General features: G+C 48.6%; 1 protein-coding gene across 1 annotated transcript in view; it reads left to right on the top strand.

The window, feature by feature from the left end:
• Positions 1–2431: 2431 nt before the first annotated feature.
• Positions 2432–23495, top strand: part of LOC119962016 (retinol dehydrogenase 7-like) — a 33915-nt gene continuing 12851 nt past the window's right edge. Inside the window, 2 exon segments of the mRNA XM_038789763.1 lie at positions 2432–2817; positions 20843–21162. Coding sequence (XP_038645691.1) covers positions 20850–21162 — 313 coding nt within the window. The 5' untranslated portion in view covers positions 2432–2817; positions 20843–20849.

The raw sequence follows: 23495 nt of genomic DNA, 5'->3' as shown, positions 1-23495 counted from the left end.
ACCGGCCAGATCGCGCGCGCCTGGTGAAAGCATCCCGCCCCTTTGAACACCTCAGCGTGGACTTCAAAGGGCCCCTTCCCTCTACCGACCGCAACACCTACATCCTTAGTGTGGTCGATGAATTTTCTAGGTTCCCCTTTGCCATCCCATGCCCAGATATGACGTCTGCCACCGTCATCAAGGCCCTGGATTCCATTTTCGCCCTGTTCGGTTTCCCCGACTATATCCACAGTGACAGGGGATCCTCATTCATGAGCGATGAGCTGCGTCAGTTCCTGCTCAGCAGGGGTATCGCCTCCAGCAGGACGACCAGCTACAACCCCCGGGGAAACGGGCAGGTAGAGAGGGAGAACGGGACGGTATGGAGGGCCGTCCAGCTGGCCTTACGGTCCAGGAACCTCCCAGCCGCTCGCTGGCAGCAGGTCCTCCCTGACGCGCTCCATTCCATTCGGTCGCTACTGTGCACCGCAACTAACAGTACACCCCATGAACGTGTTTTTGCCTTCCCTAGGAAGTCCACATCCGGAGTGTCGCTCCCGACTTGGCTCACGACTCCGGGCCCAGTCCTTCTCCGTAGGCATGTACGGCACCACAAGGCGGAACCCCTGGTGGACAAAGTACGCCTTCTCCACGCCAACCCTCAGTATGCCTACGTGGAGTTCCCCGACGGCCGCCAGGACACAGTCTCGCTCCGGGACCTGGCTCCCTCAGGTGCTGATCCCATGCCCACACCCCTTCCTGCGCCAACCCCAGCGCCCCCCTATTCGTCCCCATCAGGTCCATCCCTCATCCCCCTGCCCACCCTGGAGGACATGGAAGATTTCGGCTTGCTCTCGGAGTCATCCCGCCAGCAGCCAGCACCAACACCGCCAGCACCTGCACCATCGGGGCCATCACCGCCTGTGCCGACGTCACCACCACAGCTACGCCGATCACAGCGGAACGTCCGACCACCGATTCGGCTCAACCTGTAACCGGCTAACCGGATGGACTCTTGATTTTCCTTGTTGGACCCTCTTGTAAATAGCATCCTTGTATTAGAGTTACATGTCACCCCCGCCGGACTCATTTTTTACAGGGGGTGAATGTGGTGAGATAACCACTGTAGTTATGTGTACTGCAGTAGGGGGATGTATGCCTGTACCTGTAATACAGGTTCCTCCGGTCAGCCCCTGCCGGCTAGCTCCGCCCACAGGGAGCTTGTGTATAAATATGTATGAGAGCTGCTCAGACCCTCAGTCTACAGTTGCGGATGGAGGGACAACATCGTACAGCAATAAAGCCTCTATTGTACTAGTCTCTCGGCTTTGAGTATAATTGTTAGCGCCACAGCGGGCTAGACAGCTGGTTTGTGATGCAGAACAAGGCCTGCAACGTGGGTTCAATTGCCGTACCAGCTGAGAATTCTGAATTCTCCCTCCGTGCACCCGAACAGGCGCCAGAGTGTGGCGACTAGGGGCTTTTCACAGTAACTTCATTGTAGTGTTAATATATGCCGGCTTGTGACAATAAAGATTATTTATTTATTATTTATTTATTAACACTCAAACTAGGTCCACTCACCTGCCCACCTCGCCCCAACCCCTTAACCTAACCTGGACATCCCTGGGCACTAAGGGGTAATTTAGCATGGTCAATCCACCTAACCTAACATCTTTAGACTGTGGGAGGAAACCGGAGCACACGGAGGAAACCCACGCAGACACTGGGAAAATGTACAGATTCCACACCGACAGTCACCCAAGGCTAGAAATGAACCTGGGTCTCTGGCGCTGGGAGGTAGCAGTGCTAACCACTGTGTCACCACACTGCTCTGTCACTCATTGCTCCACCACAGGCTACACGGTGGTGCACACCATCCGCCCACCCACATAGCAATCATTGAAATTAATTGATGTGGCGAGAACTTCACCTTTTCTACTCTCACATCACTGTTAGAAACCTGGTAAAATGCTGCACCTTGTTCAGTCAGGTGAGCTTTAAGGGCGATCTGATTGAAACAACAGAATGACCCTGAAAATTTTGGCCAGGATTGTGTGCCCCCATTCGCGTGCGCACAATTGCCGATGATTGCCAAAATTTGGCAGAAGCTGGAAAATGAGATTCACGCTGTGAAATCTTGCGATGCGATGCCCACCCCGCCCATAATATCCCTTGTATATTATTATTATAACTTCAGAATGTCCAGGGCGGGAAGCGGGTGGGATGTTGACTGTGAACTGTTCTGTTCGCTGCCAATCACTTCTCTGAAATTGACTGTAACTCCATATTTAGAGTAGCATAGACCCATTAATCTGCATTCCGCTAAATGTGGAAGTTAGTCCGTTTCAGAGAAGTGACTGCGGTAAACATTGTTGGGTCAGAGTCACATCTCAGCCTTCCCCCTCATTCTTCCTCCTTGCAAATTCCAAGCCTTCAGGATTTTCAAAGTGCCTTGTTGCATACCTCCTCATAATAGTCGATTCTCACATTTTCTCTTCAGGAGCGGAGAAACAGCACTTGTATCATTTTTCCGACTCTGAAAGAAAACAGGATGCAGTATTTTCTCTGAAACCTGCATTGTTGAGTTGAAGGACTGTAATTACAGCTATAATTTGAGAAAGTATGATGGGGTCTGTGCCGCCCGAGTTGATGAAATCAGTGGGCGGAGTCTGCTCGCGTGTGACTCTGTGGGGACTGCAGGGGAACTGAATTTCCGGCAGCTTTGAGCTGTACGAAGTTCCCAAGTTGAGGAGAAAAACGGAGTTGGACAGAACCTTACTTTGAAGAGCTTGAAGGTACAAACGTTGCTGTAAATTATCACTGCGTGAATGTACAGTAAGTTTAAAATTAGGATTCACTATTTATGGCAATAATACTGAAGGAGAAGCTTGCCTGTTATAATCCTCCCTTGTTCATTTTTAAACTGTGACCACTTTGTACCATCCACGCATTGTGCATGATATTTGGGCCTGCAAAATGTTCTGGTAAATCCGGTTCATTTACTTGAAATACTTTTCAAGGAGACGTTTTCGAGACGGCCTCTAGTTGTGGTGCAGTTGAACGGACGTCAGCACCTGCATTACAAACATTGCGCGGTATTATTGTGTTTGCTCTCTCCCATGGCGAAACTGGGGTGGGGGAAGGGAGGTGCATTTAATTGAGAGAGATGATGACGGTTAAGGGAACCAGCACTTTCCTTCCTCAGGTCCGATTAAGTCGGTGACAGGATGGCTCATGTGGCTGCCAATTGTGGGGCAACTAATGCTGCTGCTGCTGTTGTTGTTATTTTTACAGGGCACCAGTGAGACACATCAGGAGTACCGTGCATAGTACCGGTCATCTTATTTAAGGAAAGATGTAAAGGCATTGAAAGCAGTTTGGAGAAGGTTTACCACACGAATACACTGGTATGGGTGGGCTGTGTTATGAGAAAAGGCAGGGCAGGCCCAGCTGGCATCCACTGGAGTTTCGAAGAGTAAGAGGCAACTGGATTCGAGGGGTCTTGACCCTGTTGATGTGAAGACGATGTTTCCTCTTGTGGGAGAAACTAGAACTAAGGAATTTAAAATGGGGAATTTAGAATTTAAAATGGGGACGAGGTGAAATTCTTTCTCTGAGAGGGATGTCAGTCATTGGGACTCAATTCCTGAAAAAATAAGCAGAGTTCTTTGAATATTTTTAAAGCAGAATGGATAGATTCTTGGTAATCATCGGGGTGATAGGTTATTGAGGGTAGGCTTCAGGTGACTGTCTGTGTGGAGTTTGCACTTTCTTTCTGTGTGGAGTTTGCACTTTCATCCCGTGTCTGTGTGGGTTTCCTCCGGGTGCTCCAGTTACCGCCCACAGTCCAGGTTGGGTGGATTGGCCATGATGAAAGCTGTCCCTTAGCCCAAAAGGGGTGGGGTTACAAGGATAGGGTGGAGGTGTGCACTTACGTAGGAAGCTCTTTCCAAGAGCTGGAGCAGACTCGATGAGCCGAATGGCCTCCTTCTGCACTGTTGGGATCCTATGACAAGACCCCCTTCAAATCCATAAAACCATCCCTGCACATCTCCCAGATTTTCTCCTGATTTAAATAATTTTCAGAATTCCTGGTGCAGATTGGGTCATATGCTGGCAGTGTGGAGATCTGTGGTATAGGCGGAGGAGAGAAAAAACTGAGTCGGTGTCCTCTGGTTGCTGCCAATGGAAACAGTTTTTCCACATTCACTGTATCCAAACCATCACAATTATTGAATACCTCCATGGTTTCCAGTGGTGTTCCTCTGGGTTTAGGGTGGTGGCGGTGTGTTTTAGATACTTGATCTAGGTGGTGCGGAACTGGGCGCAGTTGCAGAAGCTGAACATGGCTCGTCAGGTGGAGCAGATGAAGTGGGACTTTAAGTGGTATAATGTGCTGTCGCTGGCAGGGTGGGTGCAGACAATAAAAATGGCGGTTTCTGTTTCAGAACCCCCCCAATCTTCGTCCCCAAGTCATTCTTTAGGAAGGTTAATGGGCTGATGTCTCAATTTGTGTGGAAGGGGAACACCCCTTGGGTTAGGAAGGCTTTCTTGGATCAGGTGCGGGTGGTGGGGGGGAGGAGAGGGGTGGCTGGCATTGCCAAATATGATTAATTACTACTGGCCAGCGAATATTGCTATGGTTAGGAAATGGGCCGTGGGGGAGGGATCGATGTGGTGCTCAAGGCAACATTGTGTAGGGTTATATGTTTAAGGACTTTGTTGCCGCTTTTACTGTTCTCGCCGACCAAGTACTCCTTGAGCCCAGTAGTGGTGTCAGCCCTAAGGGTGTGGGGGCAGGTGTGGCAAGATCTTATGAGGCTGGAAGGCGCCTCAGTGTGGCCACTGATTTTGTAATAACCATACCGGCAGGGCTGGACCCGAGGTTTCAGGGGTGGAGGCAGACGGGGATTGATCTGTTTATAGGGGGCAAAGTTGTCCAAGTATAAGTTGCCCGGGGGAATGGCTTGAGGTACCTGTAGATTCAGGACTTTGTAAGGATTTTCCAGGACTGCCGTCCCTGGAGTTGCAGGACAAGGTGCTGTCTAAGGACAAAATAAGGGAGGGGAAGTTGTCAGATGCCTACAAGGAGTTGATGGAATGGGAGGGAGACCTGGTGGAGGTGAGGGCCGAGACGTGGGCAGAGGCCTTGTGGAGGGTGAACGTGTCCTCGTCATGTGCAGGGTTAAGCCTCACCCAGTTCAAGGTGGTACATTGGGCTCATATGACGGTGGTGAGGGTGAGTAGGTTCTTTGAGGGGGTGGAGGATAGGTGTGGACAGTGTGCGGGGGGACCCGCAAATCACGTCTGCATGTTCTGGGCGTGCCCAAGATTGAGGAGGTTTTGGCAGGGGTTCTCGGGTGTGATATCTGAGATGGTGTGTGTGGAGGTGGCCCCGAGGGAGAGGTGACAATATTTTGGGTGCCAGAAGATCCAGTAGTCCAGGGAGTGAGAGAGGCCGATGTTTTGGCCTTTGCCTCCCTGATAGCCCGGAGATGGATTTTGCTTGGTGGCGGGCCTCGGAGCTGCAGAAAGTGGGAGTGTGGGTGAGTGACTTGGCAGATTTCCTGAGGCTGGAGAAGGTTACGTTAGCCTTGAGGGGGTCGGTGGATGGGTTCACCCAGAGATGGAAGGTTTTTTATTGATTCCTTTAAGGAGGTTTGATCTAAGGGGTCAGCAAGGGGTGGGGGAAAGGGGGTTAAATTGGGAAGGTGGGATTTGAGGAGGAGTTGGTGTCAGGGGAGTGGGGGTTGTTTATTGAATTGTTTGGTTGCTCTTCTGTTTCTGTTTTATATCTTTTATATATATGAAAATGTCTTGAGTAAAAATATTTTTAAAAAAGTAGTGAGGAGGGAAGCTGTAGACTGCTGGAGGATATCAATGTACTGGTCAGGTGTGCAAAAAAAGTAGCAAATGCATTTCAACCTGGAGAAGTGTGAGATGATCCACTTGGTGAGGTCAAATAAGGCCTCAATTAGTGGGAGTGTACTGTGAGGTGTAGAGGAAGTGAAGGACATTGGAATGAATGTCCATGAATCCCTAAGCAGAAAGTTGAATGTTTATTGTTTCCAACCCATAACAGGTCAAACCTCCTTGTGCTGCTGCTGGTAACATGGTGCCATAATCTAGATGTCCTATTCAGGTGGTAGCTTGGAATATCTCTTGGTTCTATCTCTTGGGTTTTCTAGATCATGACACATTGGTGCATTTGTGACCTGTAGTTGAAGTCACTTCCATTGGGCAGTTAGTGGAAACCACTTTCTGCACAGGTTGAAAGAGTTGTAAAGTGATGAAAAGAATATGATGGACGATCCTGTGCGGTATATTCTATCTGGATGGGATGGTAACCGGTTTAAAAACATCCCAGCATTAATAAAACTCACTCTGAGTACTAATTCTGCTAATTGTGGTAATGGTTCTTGTCTGTGTACAGCTGAAGCACCTGTTAACGCCTTGACCCTTTAGTAAAGCCTTGCCAATACAAACTACTGAGGAAGACTTTATAGGATCCTTTACACGCTCTAATTTGAAAATAAATAGGATTTCCAGGGAGCAAGAAGGCAGCTAACTGTTGTCAAAGCTGTCACAATGATGAATCATAACCCCAAATTATATACGGATATATTGAACTTTTAAATAAGATTTTTCTTTTAAAAATGGGCATACAAGCCAAAGGTGGTTGAGGATGTAAATTCTGAGAATATAAATTCAGCGACGGCTAGATAACTTCCTGTGTGGATGATACTATGTTTTGAGAGACAATGGAATATTACAGCCTTTTCCAGACAAGGACATATCAAAGGCACAAAGCAATACAGACTGATTGTAATCTCCTGTGGAGATAATGGAAGCTGGTCAGGGCCTGAGTTCTCCTCTTCCAAGAAAATGGGGATAATAAGTCAGTTGCAAACCTGGTCGTTGTGGACGATTGCTGGGTGTATTAGAGTATGTGATAGAGAAACATGGAAAGAAAACAGAGCTTCACGCTCTCTTTACCCCCACCCCCCTCACTGGCAGGTAAAATAAAAGTCTTTCTCTGATTGCTGGAAGCAAGCCAAGTTAGTTCAGACACAGCTGAAAAGGAAACAGGACAACTCCTTTCAACCAAATTGCATAACCCTAGAATCTCAAAACCAACTATTAAACCACTGAGGTCAGTGCTACTAGAATCACAAATCTAAAACAGCCACAATGTTTCACAATCTATTCCTCAGACAAGTCAAAGACTGATTCATATATTTTTTTTTAACTTCCACTTTTGGTTCACTTTTCATTTCTAATCTGTGTGACTGTATGTTGTGTTTTATTACTTTTTCTCACAATGGAGTAACTAATAAACTCATACTTTCTTCAACTCACAAATGCCTGGCTAAATTTTCTACTTTTGAAAACATACATCATTTGGACTGGGAAACGATATCTGCAAAGGAAGGGGTCCTTTTTAAATGAATCTTGTTGTGACCAACCAAGGGGGTTGAATAAAGGATGGCAGCCAGTTAATCCCTCATCACTTGGGAGAATAGTGCAATTCCAATGCATGACAGCATCTGATTCGTTACGGGCGGGACCGCCACTCGGGAGCCTGACCAGTTGCAGCCTCATATAAGCACTCCACTCTCCACACACACTCATTCCAATCAATACGATGGCACCCCGAAGAGCAGCAGCCAATGTGGAGCTTGAGACTCTGCTGGATGCCGTGGAGGAAAGATGGAACACCTTGCCAGCCCCCGGGATGTGCAGGCGGCTGCCACCCGCGGATATCAACCGGGCCTGGGTGCAAGTGGCAGAGGCCGTGAGCATCTTGGGGCCCCACCGCAAGGACGGGCCAGCAGTGTCTCAAGAAGATGAAGCTGAATGTCCTCCTCATGCAGCTGGTGAGTAACCACCCCTGCACACTTGGCACAACCCCATAACCTCATCCCACACCCGCCCACACCCATAGCCCCCCCCCCCCTCCCCATAGGCCCTTCGGCCCACGATGTTGTGCCGAACTTTTGTCCTAGTTTAATCATAGTGTCCAAAATTCTATGATAATTTAAGGGCAATTTATCATGGCCAATCCACCCAACCTGCACATCTTTGGACTGTGCAGTCCGGAGCACTCGGAGGAAACCCACGCAAACACGGGGAGGATGTGCAGACTCCGCACAGACAGTGACCCAAGCCGGAATCTGTGCTGTATTTCTCTACGTTCTACGTGACCCCCACTAGGCGGACCGGTAGGCAGCACTGGGCGCACTTGGGCAACCCCCAGGCCAGCCAGGGTTGGTGACCATCACCAAACCCCACCGAAAGGCATCCCACACCCCACCCCGTACTACATGCCAACAACCATACCGCCCGCCATGGCCGGGTGCACTGTACACACAGGCCGCCAGCCAAGGACCCCGGTGCTGCCCGTGTATGTGTGTCACATGTTGTGCATTATCTGTGCCCCAGGAGAAGGCAGCCCACAACCACAGAGAGAGACAGCAGAACGGAGGGGCACTCTAGAATGGTGGCCCCACACCTCCACTGAGCAAAGGGTGTTGAACCTGGTAGGTGGGTCAAAGAGCAGGCAGTCGCCGAGGCAGAGGTTGGCATCGGTGAAGCAACTGAGACCCAGTGGATTGTGATATCCCTATGGCATCACCTGTCGACGAGACGGGGTGATCTGGTGTCCCCCATGGCCGGCCTCAACCCCAAGACTGTCGACAAGGTGGGATGTGCTGGTGTCGCGAGTCTCCAGTAGTTGCCCCATGACACCCCAGAGGATAACACCCTCAACCATCCCAGAGACACTCACCTTGATTGGGCATGTTAGTGAGGAGACTCCTGGGGCACACGTGCTGCGGGACATCAGGTGGAGTTGGGAACCCGTAATGGGGCGGATGGTCAGTGGGCGGCCTGAATCCCAGGGATTAGCTGCTTTCCAGATGGGTGTTGGGCGTCTGCAAATGCTGGTCCCATCAATGCAGGAGCATAACCGGAGACTGCATTAAGAGTTATTTCACATCCGAGCACAAAACTGACGTTGACATACTCTTTTTTCAATCTGTGTGTCTGGTCCAATAACCCCTTGTGAGCTCTTTCATACGTAGAACTCCTGGATATCCTTCATGGAGTTTATCCAGGATACAATTCTGCAAGCATGGAGGAATGATGACTTCTACCACCACCACCGCCGCCGCCACCACCGCCACCACATACGTACCCCAGTTCGGACTGTTAATGCACGTTCCCTTGTTCGGTGCGGCTTGGATTCCGGATGTATCCTCTGTTTATCCAGTTGGTATACCTTTCAAAATCATGTCCATGACCTTCCCCATCATTGGATCTGACCTTGCAGAATCATGTGACATACTAAACAGAGAGGCATTGGTTACAATATATAAGTTAAAATGGCCAATAATATGGAATTATTTAATCCAATAGGGGACAGAGGGATTAAGGCCACTTTAAAATGGATATGGTTCCTGACCTTGACAAAATTACAGTCAAGAATTTTAAATATCTGATTAATAAAAATCCAAATTTATTATCTAATATGTTTAAAATCTGGTTGATATCTTGAATTATTTCAAACTCTATTAAAACCTGCAGGACTACATTAATTCCAAATGCAGATGATCCTCAGTCCCTTGAAAGTAGATAATTGGTGACTTTTAACCTCCTATAATCCTTAGAATGTTTAGGAAAATTATAGCTAACTGATTAGCCAAGGCTGTTGATACAAAGAGAACATTGGAATCCTAAGTAATTGTTATATTAATTAAAGATGTCAAAATGCATAAAAGGGACCTTGCAGTTGTATTCATTGATCCATCAAAAGCATTCAATTCCATTGGCCATAAGTTAATATTTAAAGGCTCACAAAGACGAGGGATTAGTGATACACGTATTAGGTTAATTGACAATTTATACAATGTGGCTTCCACTTCAATTGAATCACTTAATAGCAAAACAAGTTTGGTTCTTATAACAAAACAGGGTGATCCTTCACCTCCAATTAACATTGCAATAGATAAATTATTGTGACCACTGGAAGAAAACAGGGTTGGCATTCAAGTTTATTGTGATTCCAATGGACTCTATGTGACATCTTTAGCCTTCACTGATGACACATCTCGTTAACTGATTTGTATACAGGCACGAAGAAAATTCTGTTGATCGTCGTGACAGCAATGTTAAAATGACTGCCATATATTCTACGTCATCCAAGAACAAAATATTTTACTTTAAGTAATAATAACAGCCCATGGAAGATTGAAGGAGGTGATCTGAAATACATTACACTGGGTGAGTTTGAAAAATACCTCGGGTTGAAGATCGATCCCTGGGCTGGGAAAAAAGAAGAGGCCTGGAAGACTAAATTATAATCTTGGATTGATAATCTGATGTTGAGCTCTCTCAAACATTCACAATGTTTTGATATTTTGAAAACATATTTTGTTCAAAGTTTTGGCCTTAATTATGTTCAAGGCTGAGAGACATTTTTAATCAATAAGGGAATCATGGGTGTGGGAATAAGGAAGTGGGGGGTTAAGTGGAGTTGCGGATTAGAGTATCAGATCAATCATGATCTCATTGCATGGTGGAAGTGGACTTGATGGATCGAATGGCCTACTTCTGTTTATGGTCTGATAATATGTTTTTATGATCAATTAGTTCTTATGCCACCAGAACACATTCACTGATCTAGATGGCACGATTAAAAAAAAAACAGCCAAAAATATCCTTCATCACCCCAAAGGTATTGCAGGTGACATTTTATATTTCAAAGCAAGAAATAGCAGTCTTGAATTGTCCAAATTAGGATTCAAATCCCAATTGCCATTCTTAAGAAATATGGATCATTAAAGTTAACTTTTGACCCAATAATTAATGGCTTTGATTTTATACTGCAGAGAAGACTTGGGTCAAAGGGGCAATCAGATTGTTAAACTCAACATTATCAAAGAAGCAGCAGCCAATTCCCCCCAGAGTAACTTAGTTAATATGCAACCCACTCCTGGAATAATAAACTGCTAAAGGAGGGATATATCTTTAAACTGGTGGGATTAAGGTGGGGTAAGATTTGATCAGCTACGATTGTTTTTCTTGGAACAGAGGAGGATGAGGGGAGGTTTGTTTGGGGTGTACAACGTTGTGAGAGGCTTGGATGGAGTGGATGAAAAGGCCCTATTTCCCTGAGCAGAACTAGGGGCATAGATTTTGATTTGGTGGGGAGATTAGAGGGGAAAGGAGGAATATTTAATGTTCTTCCAAAGGGTGGTAGACCTCTGGACCTAATTTAAAAGATGTCTGGATATTGCATCTGAAGTTCCTCGGGACTAAGTGCCGGAAAATTGGATGAGGGGGCAGAGGGGCTCGCTTTTTTGGCTGGTGAAGACATGATAGACAGAATGGCCTTCTCCTGTGCCATACTTTTTTCTACATTTTCTTTATATTTTCTAAATATCTAAAAGGGAGGAATTTTCAGTAATGTTGGTGGGTGGGGGGGGGGGGGGGGGGGGGGCAATATGAGAAGTGATCCTTAGGAGAGCCAGCATGAACACAATGGGCAAAGGGCCTCTTTCTGTGCTTTTATGATATTGTGATGCTACGATTCAATGCTTTGGGCAGCTTCCAAATTGTTGCTTCCAAAAGCTTTCCCTATTTCTCCCATAACTTGCATTTAAATTACTTCAAACAAGTCTCCACTAAGGCACATTACAAAATTTCCCCAACTGTATAATTACACGGGTGGCACAGTAGCACAATGGTTCACACTGTTGCTTCACAGCGCCAGGGTCCCAGGTTCGATTCCCGGCTTGGGTCACTGTCTGTGTGGAGTCTGCACGTTCTCCCTGTGTCTGCATGGGTTTCCTTCGGGTGCTCCGGTTTCCTCCCAGAAGTCCTGAAAGACGTGCTGTTAGGTAATTTGGACATTCTGAATTCTCCCTCCGTGTACCCGAACAGATGCCGGAGTATGGCGATTAGAGGATTTTCACAGTAACTTCATTGCAGTGTTAATGTAAGCCTACTTGTGACAATAAAGATTGTTATTAAAAAATAATAATTTATGGGATATGAGCGTTGCTGGCAAGGCCAGCATTTATTACCCATCCCTTGTTTACATTGAGAAGGTGCTGATGAGCTGCTTTCTTGAACCTCTGCAATCCCTGAGGCGTAGGTGTACCTGCAGTACTGTTGTGGAAGGAATTCCAGGAATTTGACCCAGTGACAATGAAGGCACGGTAGCGATATGTTTCTTAGTCAGGATGGTGAATGACTCCGAGGGGAACTTCCAGATGGTGATGTTACCAGGTATCTGCTGCCCTTCTAGATGGTAGTGATCGTGGGTTTGTGAGGTGCTGCCCAATGAACCTTGGTGAGTGCAAGTGGGCTACTGTTACCCTGGATGGTGTCAAGATTCTTTGATGTTTTTGGAGCTGCACTTATCCAGGCAAGTGTATATTCCATTACACTCCTAACTTGTGCCTTGTGTATGGGACTTCCTGTTAATTCCCTTATTTCCCTTTATTTTTGCCGGTATCATTTTTTTATCCATGGATACTTAAAGGGCATGTATCTTTAAGGCAGCTGTACACCTCAGAGCCCCCAACGGGGAAGGCTGGGATGAACCGGTTCCTTGATGGACTGGACATACCAGTCGTGGGAGAGGGCAGGAAACGGGACCTGGAAGCACCACTAGCACTGGGAGAGATCATGGACAGTATCAGCTCCATGCAGACGGGGAAGGCGCCGGGACCGGACGGATTCCCGGCGGACTTCTACAAAAAATTTGCGACAGCACTGGCCCCGCACCTGCGGGAGATGTTCACAGACTCGCTAGCTAGGGGCACACTGCCACCCACGTTAGCACAGGCCTCAATCTCGCTGATACCTAAGAAAGACAAAGACCCAACGGAATGTGGGTCATACAGACCCATATCTCTGCTGAACGCAGACGCCAAAATACTGGCCAAAATCCTAGCCAAAAGGCTAGAAGACTGTGTACCTGAGGTGATCACAGAGGACCAGACGGGCTTCGTCAAAGGTAGACAGCTCACCTCGAACATCAGGTGCCTGCTGAACATGATAATGACCCCCTCCGGGGAGAGAACACAAGAGGTGATCGTCTCCCTGGACGCAGAAAAGGCCTTCGACAGAGTCGAATGGAAATACCTCATAGAGGTACTGGAGCGGTTCGGGCTTGGAACAGGGTTCACCGCTTGGGTAAAGCTCCTATACAACGCCCCCATGGCGAGTGTACGGACCAACAATACCAACTCCCAATACTTCCAGCTGCACAGGGGCACCAGACAAGGATGCCCACTGTCCCCGCTGCTGTTCGTACTAGCAATCGAACCGCTAGCAATCGCGCTCAGGGCAGCAAAAATTGGAGGGGGATCCGAAGGGGAGGCAGAGAGCACAGAGTCTCACTCTATGCAGATGATCTGCTCCTTTACATCTCGGACCCACAAAGCAGCATGGACAGAATCATCGCGCTCCTGAAAGAGTTTGGAGCCTTCTCGGGCTACAAACTCAACATGAGCAAAAGCGAGATCTTCCCAGTACACCAGCAAAGGGAGGGGAGGGGGGGAGGGGGGGGCAGCACTAAAGGGGCCGCCGTTCAAACAAGCCCGAAATTCCGCTACCTGGGGATCCAAATAGCCCATGACTGGAAAGGGATCCACAAATGGAACCTCACCAGCCTGGCGGAGGAAGTAAAAAAGGACCTGCAAAGATGGAACGCACTCCCACTCTCCCTCGCGGGGAGAGTCCAGACGATCAAAATGAACGTATTGCCCAGGTTCCTCTTCCTGTTTAGATCCATTCCGATCTACATCCCCAAGGCCTTCTTCAAAGCGCTGGACAAACTTATCATGGCGTTCGCATGGGGGGGTAAAAATGCTAGGATCTCAAAGAAGGTCCTACAAAAAACAAAATCCGCTGGGCGGCAACAGCCGAGCGAGTAAGGGGATGGATCCAGGAGCCAGAAGCCGAGTGGGTGCGTGCGGAGGAGGCCTCCTGCATGGGGACCTCCCTCCGGGCCCTCGCCACGGCAGCACTCCCATCCCCACCCAAAAAACACTCCAGCAGCCCAGTGGTGACAGCCACCCTCCAATCCTGGAACCAACTGCGGCAGCAATTTGGCCTGAACAAAATGTCGGACAAGGCTCCCATCTGCAACAACCATAGGTTCAAACCAGCACTTACTGACGCCACCTTCAAAAGGTGGAGGCAGGACAGGGGGACACTGACAGTCAGGGACCTATACACGGACGACAGGATCGCAACACTGGACGAACTGACAGAGAAATTTCGGCTAGCTGGGGGGAACGAGCTACGGTACCTGCAGCTCAAAAATCTCCTACGAAAGGAGACAAGGACGTACCCACAACCGCCACGACAGACACTACTGGAAGACCTACTGGACGCAAGTATCCTAGAGAAAGGGAACTGTAGCGACATGTATGACCGACTGGTAGAAAGGGACGACACCGTACTGGACGCAACAAGAAGGAAATGGGAGGCAGACCTGGGGATGGAGATAGGGTGGGGACTCTGGAGCGAAGCACTGCATAGGGTCAACTCCACCTCCACGTGCGCAAGGCTCAGCCTGACGCAACTAAAAGTGGTACACAGAGCCCACTTAACAAGAAACCGTGTGAGTAGGTTCTTCCCGGAGGTGGAGGACAGATGTGAACGGTGCCAAAGAGGCCCGGCCAACCACGCCCACATGTTCTGGTCTTGCCCCAGACTTGTGGAGTACTGGACAGCCTTCTTCGAGGCTATGTCCAAAGTGGTGGGGGTGAGGGTGGAGCCATGCCCGATAGTGGCGGTCTTCGGGGTTTCAGACCAGCCAGATCTATTCCTGGGGAGGAGGGCGGATGCCCTTGCCTTTACCTCCCTGATCGCCCGCCGTAGAACCCTGTTTGGCTGGCAGTCAGCAGCACCGCCCAGAGCTGCAGACTGTCTGGCCGACCTCTCGGAATCTCTCCAAATGGAGAAAATCAAATTCGCCATCCGAGGGTCGGACGACGGCTTCCACAGAACGTGGGAGCCATTCATGCAATTGTTCCGGGACCTGTTTGTGGCCAACGTACAAGAGGAAGAATAGCCGGGTGGCCAAGAATCAGGGGAAAATGGACGGGAATCGGGGGAAGGTAGCCGGGGGGGGGGGGGGGGGGGGGCTACGGGTTCGTTACGGGGGTTTGCTGGCTAGCTAAGGCCCAAAACCAAACTAAATAAATGCCAATAAACATGTGCCTCGGCCATATTGGGGAATGTAAAATATGTATGCCTGCTAAAGGGGGGAGGCCACAGTTATTATTACGAAGATGCTTACCTGAGCAACACAACACCGTCTTCTTGCCATTCGAGAGATAGGGTGGGATCCGGCTCGATTAGTTGACTGGTGGCAAATGAATTGGCCTAAAGCCATATTGTGCCCGGTAACAGGTGGGATTGGATCCTGTCTGAATGGGATGATTTCTAGAGATCTAAGGAAAGCAGAGTTGAGACGTGGACTCAGACAGAAAAAGACCTGCTCTCACTCCCTCGTGTTTTCTCCAGAAATGCTTTGAGCTGCTGTATTTCTGAAACTGCAGAGACCTGAATGAATCTACAGTGAAAACCATTACAGACTGGAAAGCTGAAACCTCGACCCGAAAGCTTGGTTTGAAGGACAGTGTGCTAAGACAACCATCTGAAATAAAGACTCTTTTTTTACTTTTACTTCTTATTATTCACCCCTTTCTTTCCCTCTGTTTTTCATATGTGTGTGTATATAGAGAGTGGAGAATTAGGTATTAGTTGATAATTAACCAGCTGTATTTGCTGCATGTTTCATGATATTTCTTGTCGTAAATGTAAAGGACTTGTATTTAAATTTACAAACCTTGTAACTGTAATCATTGAGCAGCCAAGAGCCAAAGACTTTGGGTATTTTCCTGAGAATTATTGGTTAATTCAATTGTGTTTTGGCCCTGGGTCAAATGGAGCTGCAATTAACCGTGCAGTAGCCCAGGGAGTCATAACACTTGCAGATGGTGGACAAGCTTTGGGGAGTCGGGAGATGAGATACTCTGACCTGTTCTGGTAGCCACAGTATTAATCATATGTGGCTAGTCCAATTCAGTTTTGGTCAATGATAACCCTCAGGATGGTCATAGTGGGGAATCAGTGATGGTAATGACATTGAATGTTAAGGGGCGATGAGTAGATCCTTTCTTGTAAGAGAGAGGAAGAGATAGGGTGCACAGGGCAAAATTGTTAATCTTGGTGCAGTATTCTAGAGTCATGGGGAAAAAAATCAAGGCAAGTGGCAGAAGGAGTAGAGGGGACATGAGGAAGACCTTTTTTACGCAGAGGGTGGTGGGTGTCTGGAATTCACTGTGGTGGAGGCAAAGACCGAAAATTCTTTTTTAAAAGTACCTGGATCTGCACCTTAAGTGCTCTAAGCTACAGGTCTATGGACTGGGTGCAGGGAGGTGGAATTAAAAAGGGCTCCTGGGTGTCCTCGGGCTGGCATGGACAAGATGGATGAATGGCCTCCTGTGTTGTAACTTTTCTATGATTCTATGGATATTGTCTGACACTTGTGTGACAGAATGTTACTTGCAACTTGTCAGCTCAAATTCCTTAAAGAATTCAATCAAATTTGTGAGTCAAGACCTTCCTTTAGCAAATCCATGCTAACTATCCCTGAATAGTCCATGCCTTTCTACGTGAAAATTAACCCCATCGCGCAGGATTGATTCTACTACTTTGCCCACCACCGACGAAAGACCAACTGGCCTATAATTGTTTGGCATGTTCTTTGATCCCTTTTTACACAATGGAACACCATTTGTATTTCTCCAGTCCTCTGGTACCTCCCCTGTATCTAGTGAGGATTGGAAAATCATCCTCAGAACAGGTACAGTTTGCAAAGTACGTTGAAAGAAAACACTGAATGCTGGAAAAATATCTGGGCAGAGTTTCTTGATGATTTCATGGAACTGCAATCCAGCCCGCAATGTGTGTTTACCCACAGTGATGTCTGCAAAAGTGCCCAACCTTGCCTTAAAATAAGTCCTCTATGCTTCTTTTCTTTGGAATGGGATAAACCAGGGGTGGGCAAACTACGGCGGCCCGCCAAAGGTCTTTATGCGGCCCACCAAGATCAAGTCATTAAAAAAAAAATTTTTTTTTTTTTAATTTTTATATTTTTTTTATAAGGTTAATGGGGGGGGGGGCTGTTGGGTTACTGGTATAGGGTGGATACGTTGACTTGAGTAGGGTGATCATTGCTCGGCACAACATCGAGGGCCGAAGGGCCTGTTCTGTGCTGTACTGTTCTATGTTCTATATGAGGCGCCCAGAATCATAACCGGGTGAAGCGCCATTTTTGAAAAGTAGAGAAAAAGAGGGCTAAAGGCAGGATGCCGCCGGGGGAAGCGCTGAGGTATATGCCGCACGCTAATTGGTTACAACCGGGACTATTAATTAATATACTATGTGGCCCTTTAAAATTGCGAATTTCTGAATGTGGCCCTTGCACGGAAAAGTTTGCCCACCCCTGAGATAAACTAACGCTATGGAGGCACTGTAGAAGGAATTCTGGGATTCCTGTTTCGCTGTCAGCAGAGCAGTTACAAACATCTACATCAAACCAGATTCTGGGGACAGAGTCATTAGTAAATAAATTATTTTGAATCGTATGGCAGAAAGAAAGGTAAAAATTAAAATTTAAAAGTCAAAATTATTGTTAATGCAAGAAGAAATGTCTTTACTTTGAAAGTGGCATTGCTCTCTCCAGCAATCTTTCTCTGGTGTGCATACCATTCCTATCTTCATATCATTAAATACGCATCATCAAAAGCAGCAGTGATCCCCGACTGAATCGCTGCTAGTTTTCATGTAGATTCTATTAATAGCTAATCTTACTATTCTCCGACTGAACTAGTTGTTGATCTGGTTCAAAAGATTCTCCTATTTTTATGAGTTCAGCCTTATTAAATTGTGTGTCAGAAACTTTGAAATTTTAGGAGTTGTGAATCTACTGAGATCTCCTTGCCAATAATAAATATTTTCAAATAACTCTATTAAATTTGTCAAGGACGTTTTGTTACTTGTGAAGCCAGTAGCACTTGCATCGGAAATTCCCGTTTTGCTGGGTCACCAAAATGTCTGTCCCACCCACAATGGCAGGATTGTAAAATCCTGGCTATGGTTTCAGGACTCCACTCTTGCTCTATTAATGAAAAATGGGGGGCAGCACGGTGGCGCAGTGGGTTAGCCCTGCAGCCTCACGGCACTGAGGTCCCAGGTTTGATCCCAGCTCTGGATCACTGTCCATGTGGAGTTTGCACATTCTCCCCGTGTTTGCTTGGGTTTCGCCTCCACAACCCAAAAGATGTGCAGGGTAGGTGGATTGGCCACGCTAAATTGCCCCTTAAGAGGAAAAAATGAATTGGGTACTCTAAATTTAAAGGGGCTGATTTAGCACAGTGAGCTAAACAGCTGGCTTGTAATGCAGAACAAGGTCAGCAGCGCGGGTTCAATTCCCGGACCAGCCTCCCCGAACAGGCGCCGGAATGTGGTGACTAGGGGCTTTTCACAGTCACTTCATTGAAGCTGACATGTGACAATGAGCTATTATAGGGCAGCACGGTAGCATTGTGGATAGCATAATCGCTTCACAACTCCAGAGTCCCAGGTTCGATTCTGGCTTGGGTCACTGTCTGTGCGGAGTCTGCACATCCTCCCCGTGTGTGCGTGGGTTTCCTCCGGGTGCTCCGGTTTCCTCCCACAGTCCAAAGATGTGCAGGTTAGGTGGATTGGCCATGATAAATTGCCCTTAGTGTCCAAAATTGCCCTTAGTGGGTGGGGTTGCTGGGTTATGGGGATAGGGTGGAGGTGTTGACCTTGGGTAGGGTGCTCTTTCCAAGAGCCGGTGCAGACACGATGGGCCGAATGGCCTCCTTCTGCACTGTAAATTCTATATGTAAAAAAAAAATTAATAATGTTGGTGAACCACAAGCCTTCCCTTATATTAATCAAATGACCACACAACCAGTTAATTAGTTCAAAAGATGGTTTATTTACACACACACAAGTTATCTCGACATGCAAACACAATATCTACTAAGAGTTAAACTACACCTATCAGCTACAATAACCTATACTTAACCTCAGGGCGACTGGCACTGTGCAAATGGATAAAGGCCTTTATCAGGATTTCACTTGGTGGTTCGAAGAAAGTGGTTCTGTCTCTGCTGGGCTCATTTGTCAGGTAGTGATCGTTGGTCCTGAACTTGGCTGGCTGTTCCTGCTACGATTGGGTTGGCACAGGCCAGATCCAAAAGAGACATAACACATAGCTGTGTCCTCTTTTATCCCTCTGGGATTTTGCGCTCTTTGGGGTGGTCCTTAACCTTGGACCCATAGTTCGACAGGGCTCTGATCACTGTTTTCGATTTCAGCCATTAAAGGGGCGGGTGCCTTAGTAGCTGGGTGGGTCCTTAGAGGTCATTGACCTTGGCAGTTGGGCTTTCTGAGTAAGGGGAGTGGCGCCGATCAGTCTGTGGCCGCACCGGTTGCTTGATTGGAGTTCTATTATCCTGGGAAAATGGGCCATTAAAGTGTAAACGAGCGGGGGTTTCGCTCAGGTCTGGTTACCTGTGTTTCAGATACACATAGGCTCTGGGCGCGATTCTCCGCTCCCCATGCCGGGTAGGAGAATCGCTGGAAGGCCGGGCGAATCACGCCACGCCGCCCTGGCACCCCCCGCGATTTTCCCACCCCCCCAAAATGGATTGTTTTTCCCGGCGACCGGCGATTCTCCAGCCCGCATGGGCCGAGCGGCCTGACGACCCCGACGGGTTCACGCCAGCGGCAACCACACCTGGTCGCTGCCGGCGTGAACAGCGCACAACAGGTAAGTGTGGGGCCTGTGGGGGGTGGAGAGAGGATCGAGCACCACGGGTGTGCTCGTGAGGGGACTGGCCCACGATCGGTGCCCACCGATCGTCGGGCCGGCGTCTCTAAGAGACACACTCTTTCCCCTCCGCCACCCTGCAAGATTAAGCCGCCACGTCTTGCGGGGCAGCGGAGGGGAAGACGGCAACCGTGCATGTGCGGGTTGGAGCCGGCCAACCTGCGCATGCGCGGTTGACGACACTTAGGCGCCGCCGGCAGCGTCATTCTTGGCGCGCCGCTTTGTCGCAAGCGTCAAGGCCCGGCGGCCGAGTTTCCCGCAACGTCACTCCTAGCCCCCCCCCCCCCTCCCGGGGGGGGGGGGGGGGGGGGGGGAATAGGGGGCGATGAGCGGCCTCCGACGCCGGAGTGAAACACTCAGTTTCCCTTTGGGAGAATTTTGCCCACTGTATCTGTCTGAGTTCTGGGTTGGCCATAATTCCCATGGTCCTTTGCAAGTGGCCATCTTAGATGGCTACACCACTTAGCAGTATCCCTACGCATTCCAGTTCCAGCCCACCAGACTTCCAAATAATTCAACCAAATTAGCTTTGCTGGGTCAGCATTTGAGTGTTAACCACATTGCTGTGTGTTGCGGATCTAAAGTAACATATAGGCCAGATCAGGTAAGGACAGCAGATTTCCTTCGCTGAAGGATACTTTTATGAATGATCAGCAATAGACTTTTAATTCCAGAATTTTACGGAATTCAGATTTCAACCCTGGTCTTCAGGTCTTGCCCTGGGACTCTGGATTACTAGTCAAGTGACAATATCACTGTGCCACCTCCTCCCCTAATACCCCACAATAGTGGTTCCAATGCAGTACTTGAATCCCCTGAAACAACTTTACAGTGACTTCACAAAAGCAAAGTACCTTCTGGAACAAAAACGTCATTATAAAAATGCTTTCCTTCATTTTTCCACAGATTGGAAATGTTTCAATACCTGATTATTTGTGCGCTACTTTATGCCCTGTACTACTGGTACAGAGATGGTAAGCTTATAACGAATATATCTGACAAGTATGTGTACATCACCGGTTGTGACACTGGCTTTGGCAACCTGCTGGCCAAGCACCTGGATCAACAAGGATTCAATGTTCTAGCTGCCTGCTTTACTGAGAAGGGGGCAGAAGAACTGAAAAACTGCACATCATCAAGACTCAAAACATTGCAGCTTGACGTTGTTAACTCCGAAAGCATCAACAAAGCCGCAGAGTTTGTAAAATCAGAGGTTAAAGGAAAAGGTAATTTACAGGTTTTTTCTCCCTCTGCCATATAGAAAATACAATTTGATTGATCGCGGTGATGTTACGTAAACTAGGTTGTCAACTAATGATTGTCTCTGCAGTCAGTCTCTGCGGTCTTTTGAAAAAAAAGTAATGTAAGTACTTTGAGACTTTATATCATTATAGAACAGTACAGCACAGAACAGGCCCTTCGGCCCTCAATGTTGTGCCGAGCATTGTCCGAAACCAAGATCAAGCTATCTTGTTCCTCTTGACAAGGCATTCAACTTCTTTTGTGAACGATGGTTCCCTCACACGGCCATTTCCTCCCTGCCTGACAGGGACATACCTATCAAGGACACGCAGTATTTGTTCCTTGAACAAGCTCCACTTTTCATTTGTGTCTTCCCCAGACAGTTTCTGTTCCCATCTTATGCTCCCTAATTCTTGCCTAATCGCATCATAATTACCCCTCCCCCAATTATACACCTTGCCCTGCCGGATGGCCCTATCCCTCTCCATTGCAATAGTGAAAGACACTATTGTGGTCACTAAGGAGTTGTGCGGTAAGATGGTCTTTAAATAAATATCTCACTTGATGGCGTGCGTGGCCACGAATAGGAGGAGGTCGGAGTACTTCCGGCTTTACCGAGGGACCAGGCAGGGTTGCCCCTTGTCCCCCTTGTTGTTTGCACTGGCAATCAAGCCGCTGGCGATGGCATTGAGAGATTCAGAGAGGTGGAGAGGCTTGGTGCGAGGTGGAGAGGAACATAGGGTGTCGTTGTATGTCGATGACCTGTTACTGTATGTGGCGGACCCGGTGGGAGGGATGCCGGGAGTGATGGAGTTACTAGCCGAGTTTGGGACCTTCTCAGGTTATAAATTAAACTTAGGCAAGAGCGAGGTGTTTGTGGTGCACCCTGGAGACCAGGAGGAAGGAATTGGTAGGCTCCCGCTTATGCGGGCAGGGGAGAGCTTTAGGTACCTGGGGGTGCAAGTGGCCAGGGACTGGGGGACTCTCCACAAGCATAACTTTACCAGACTGGTAGATCAGATGGAGGAGGAGTTCAGGAGGTGGGACATGCTGCCATTGTCGTTGGCGGGGAGGGTACAGTCCGTCAAAATGACAGTGCTTCCGAGGTTCTTGTTCCTTTTTCAGTGCCTGCCCATATTTATCCCCAGGGCCTTCTTTAGGAGAGTGACCGGCAGTATTCTGAGCTTTGTGTGGGCACATGGGACTCCGAGAGTGAGGAGGGTGTTCCTGGAGCGAGGAAGGGATAGAGGCGGGCTGGCGCTGCCCAACCTTCTGGGGTACTATTGGGCAGCCAATGTGTCAATGGTGCGTAAATGGGTGATGGAGGGGGGAGGGGCGCCGTGGAAAAGAATGGAGATGGCGTCATGTAGAGGTACGAGCCTGGGTGCCATGGTAACAGCACCGTTGCCGCTCTCCCCTAAGAGGTTTACCACGAGCCCAGTGGTGGCGGCGACCCTAAGAATCTGGGGACAGTGGAGATGGCATCGGGGGGAAACAGGGGGCTCGATGGAGGCTCCACTGGGTGGCAACCATCGGTTCATCCTGGGGAACACAGATGGGGGATTCAGGGGGTGGCAAAGGGCGGGCATCAGCAAATTGAGGGACCTGTTTATTGGCGGGAGGTTTGCGGGCCTGGGGGAACTGGAAGATAAATTTGGCCTTCCCCAGGGGAACATGTTCAGATACTTGCAGGTAAAGGCGTTTGCTAGGCGACAGGTAGAGGGATTCCCTTTGCTGCCCTCGCAGGGGACGATGGACAGAGTGCTTTCGGGGGTGTGGGTAGGAGAGGGGAAGGTGTCTGACATCTATAAGGTAATGCAGGAGGTGGAGGAGTTGTCAGTGGAGGAGCTGAAGGCTAAATGGGAGGAGGAACTCGGGGAGCAGATAGAGGACGGGACTTGGGCGGAGGCCTTGGAGAAAGTCAACTCTTCCTCCTCATGTGCGAGGCTTAGTCTCATCCAATTTAAGGTGCTGCACCGGGCCCACATGTCCGGGACTAGGATGAGTAGGTTCTTCGGGGGTGAGGACAGGTGCACCAGATGTTCGGGGAGTCCTGCGAACCACGCCCATATGTTCTGGGCATGCCCAGCACTGGAAGAATTCTGGAAGGGGGTGGCGGGGACGGTGTCGAGGGTGGTTGGATCCAGGGTCAAACCAGGGTGGGGACTCGCGATTTTTGGAGTTGCGGTAGAGCCGGGAGTGCAGGAGGCGAAAGAGGCCGGTGTCCTGGCCTTTGCGTCCCTAGTAGCCCATCGAAGGATTCTGTTACAATGGAAGGATGCAAGACCCCCAAGCGTGGAGACCTGGATCAGTGACA

Source organism: Scyliorhinus canicula, chromosome 2, assembly GCF_902713615.1.
Source record: "Scyliorhinus canicula chromosome 2, sScyCan1.1, whole genome shotgun sequence".
Classification (NCBI taxonomy): domain Eukaryota; kingdom Metazoa; phylum Chordata; class Chondrichthyes; order Carcharhiniformes; family Scyliorhinidae; genus Scyliorhinus; species Scyliorhinus canicula.
The sequence above is the reverse complement of the archived record's forward strand: the minus strand, read 5'-3'. Positions and strand labels throughout refer to the sequence as shown.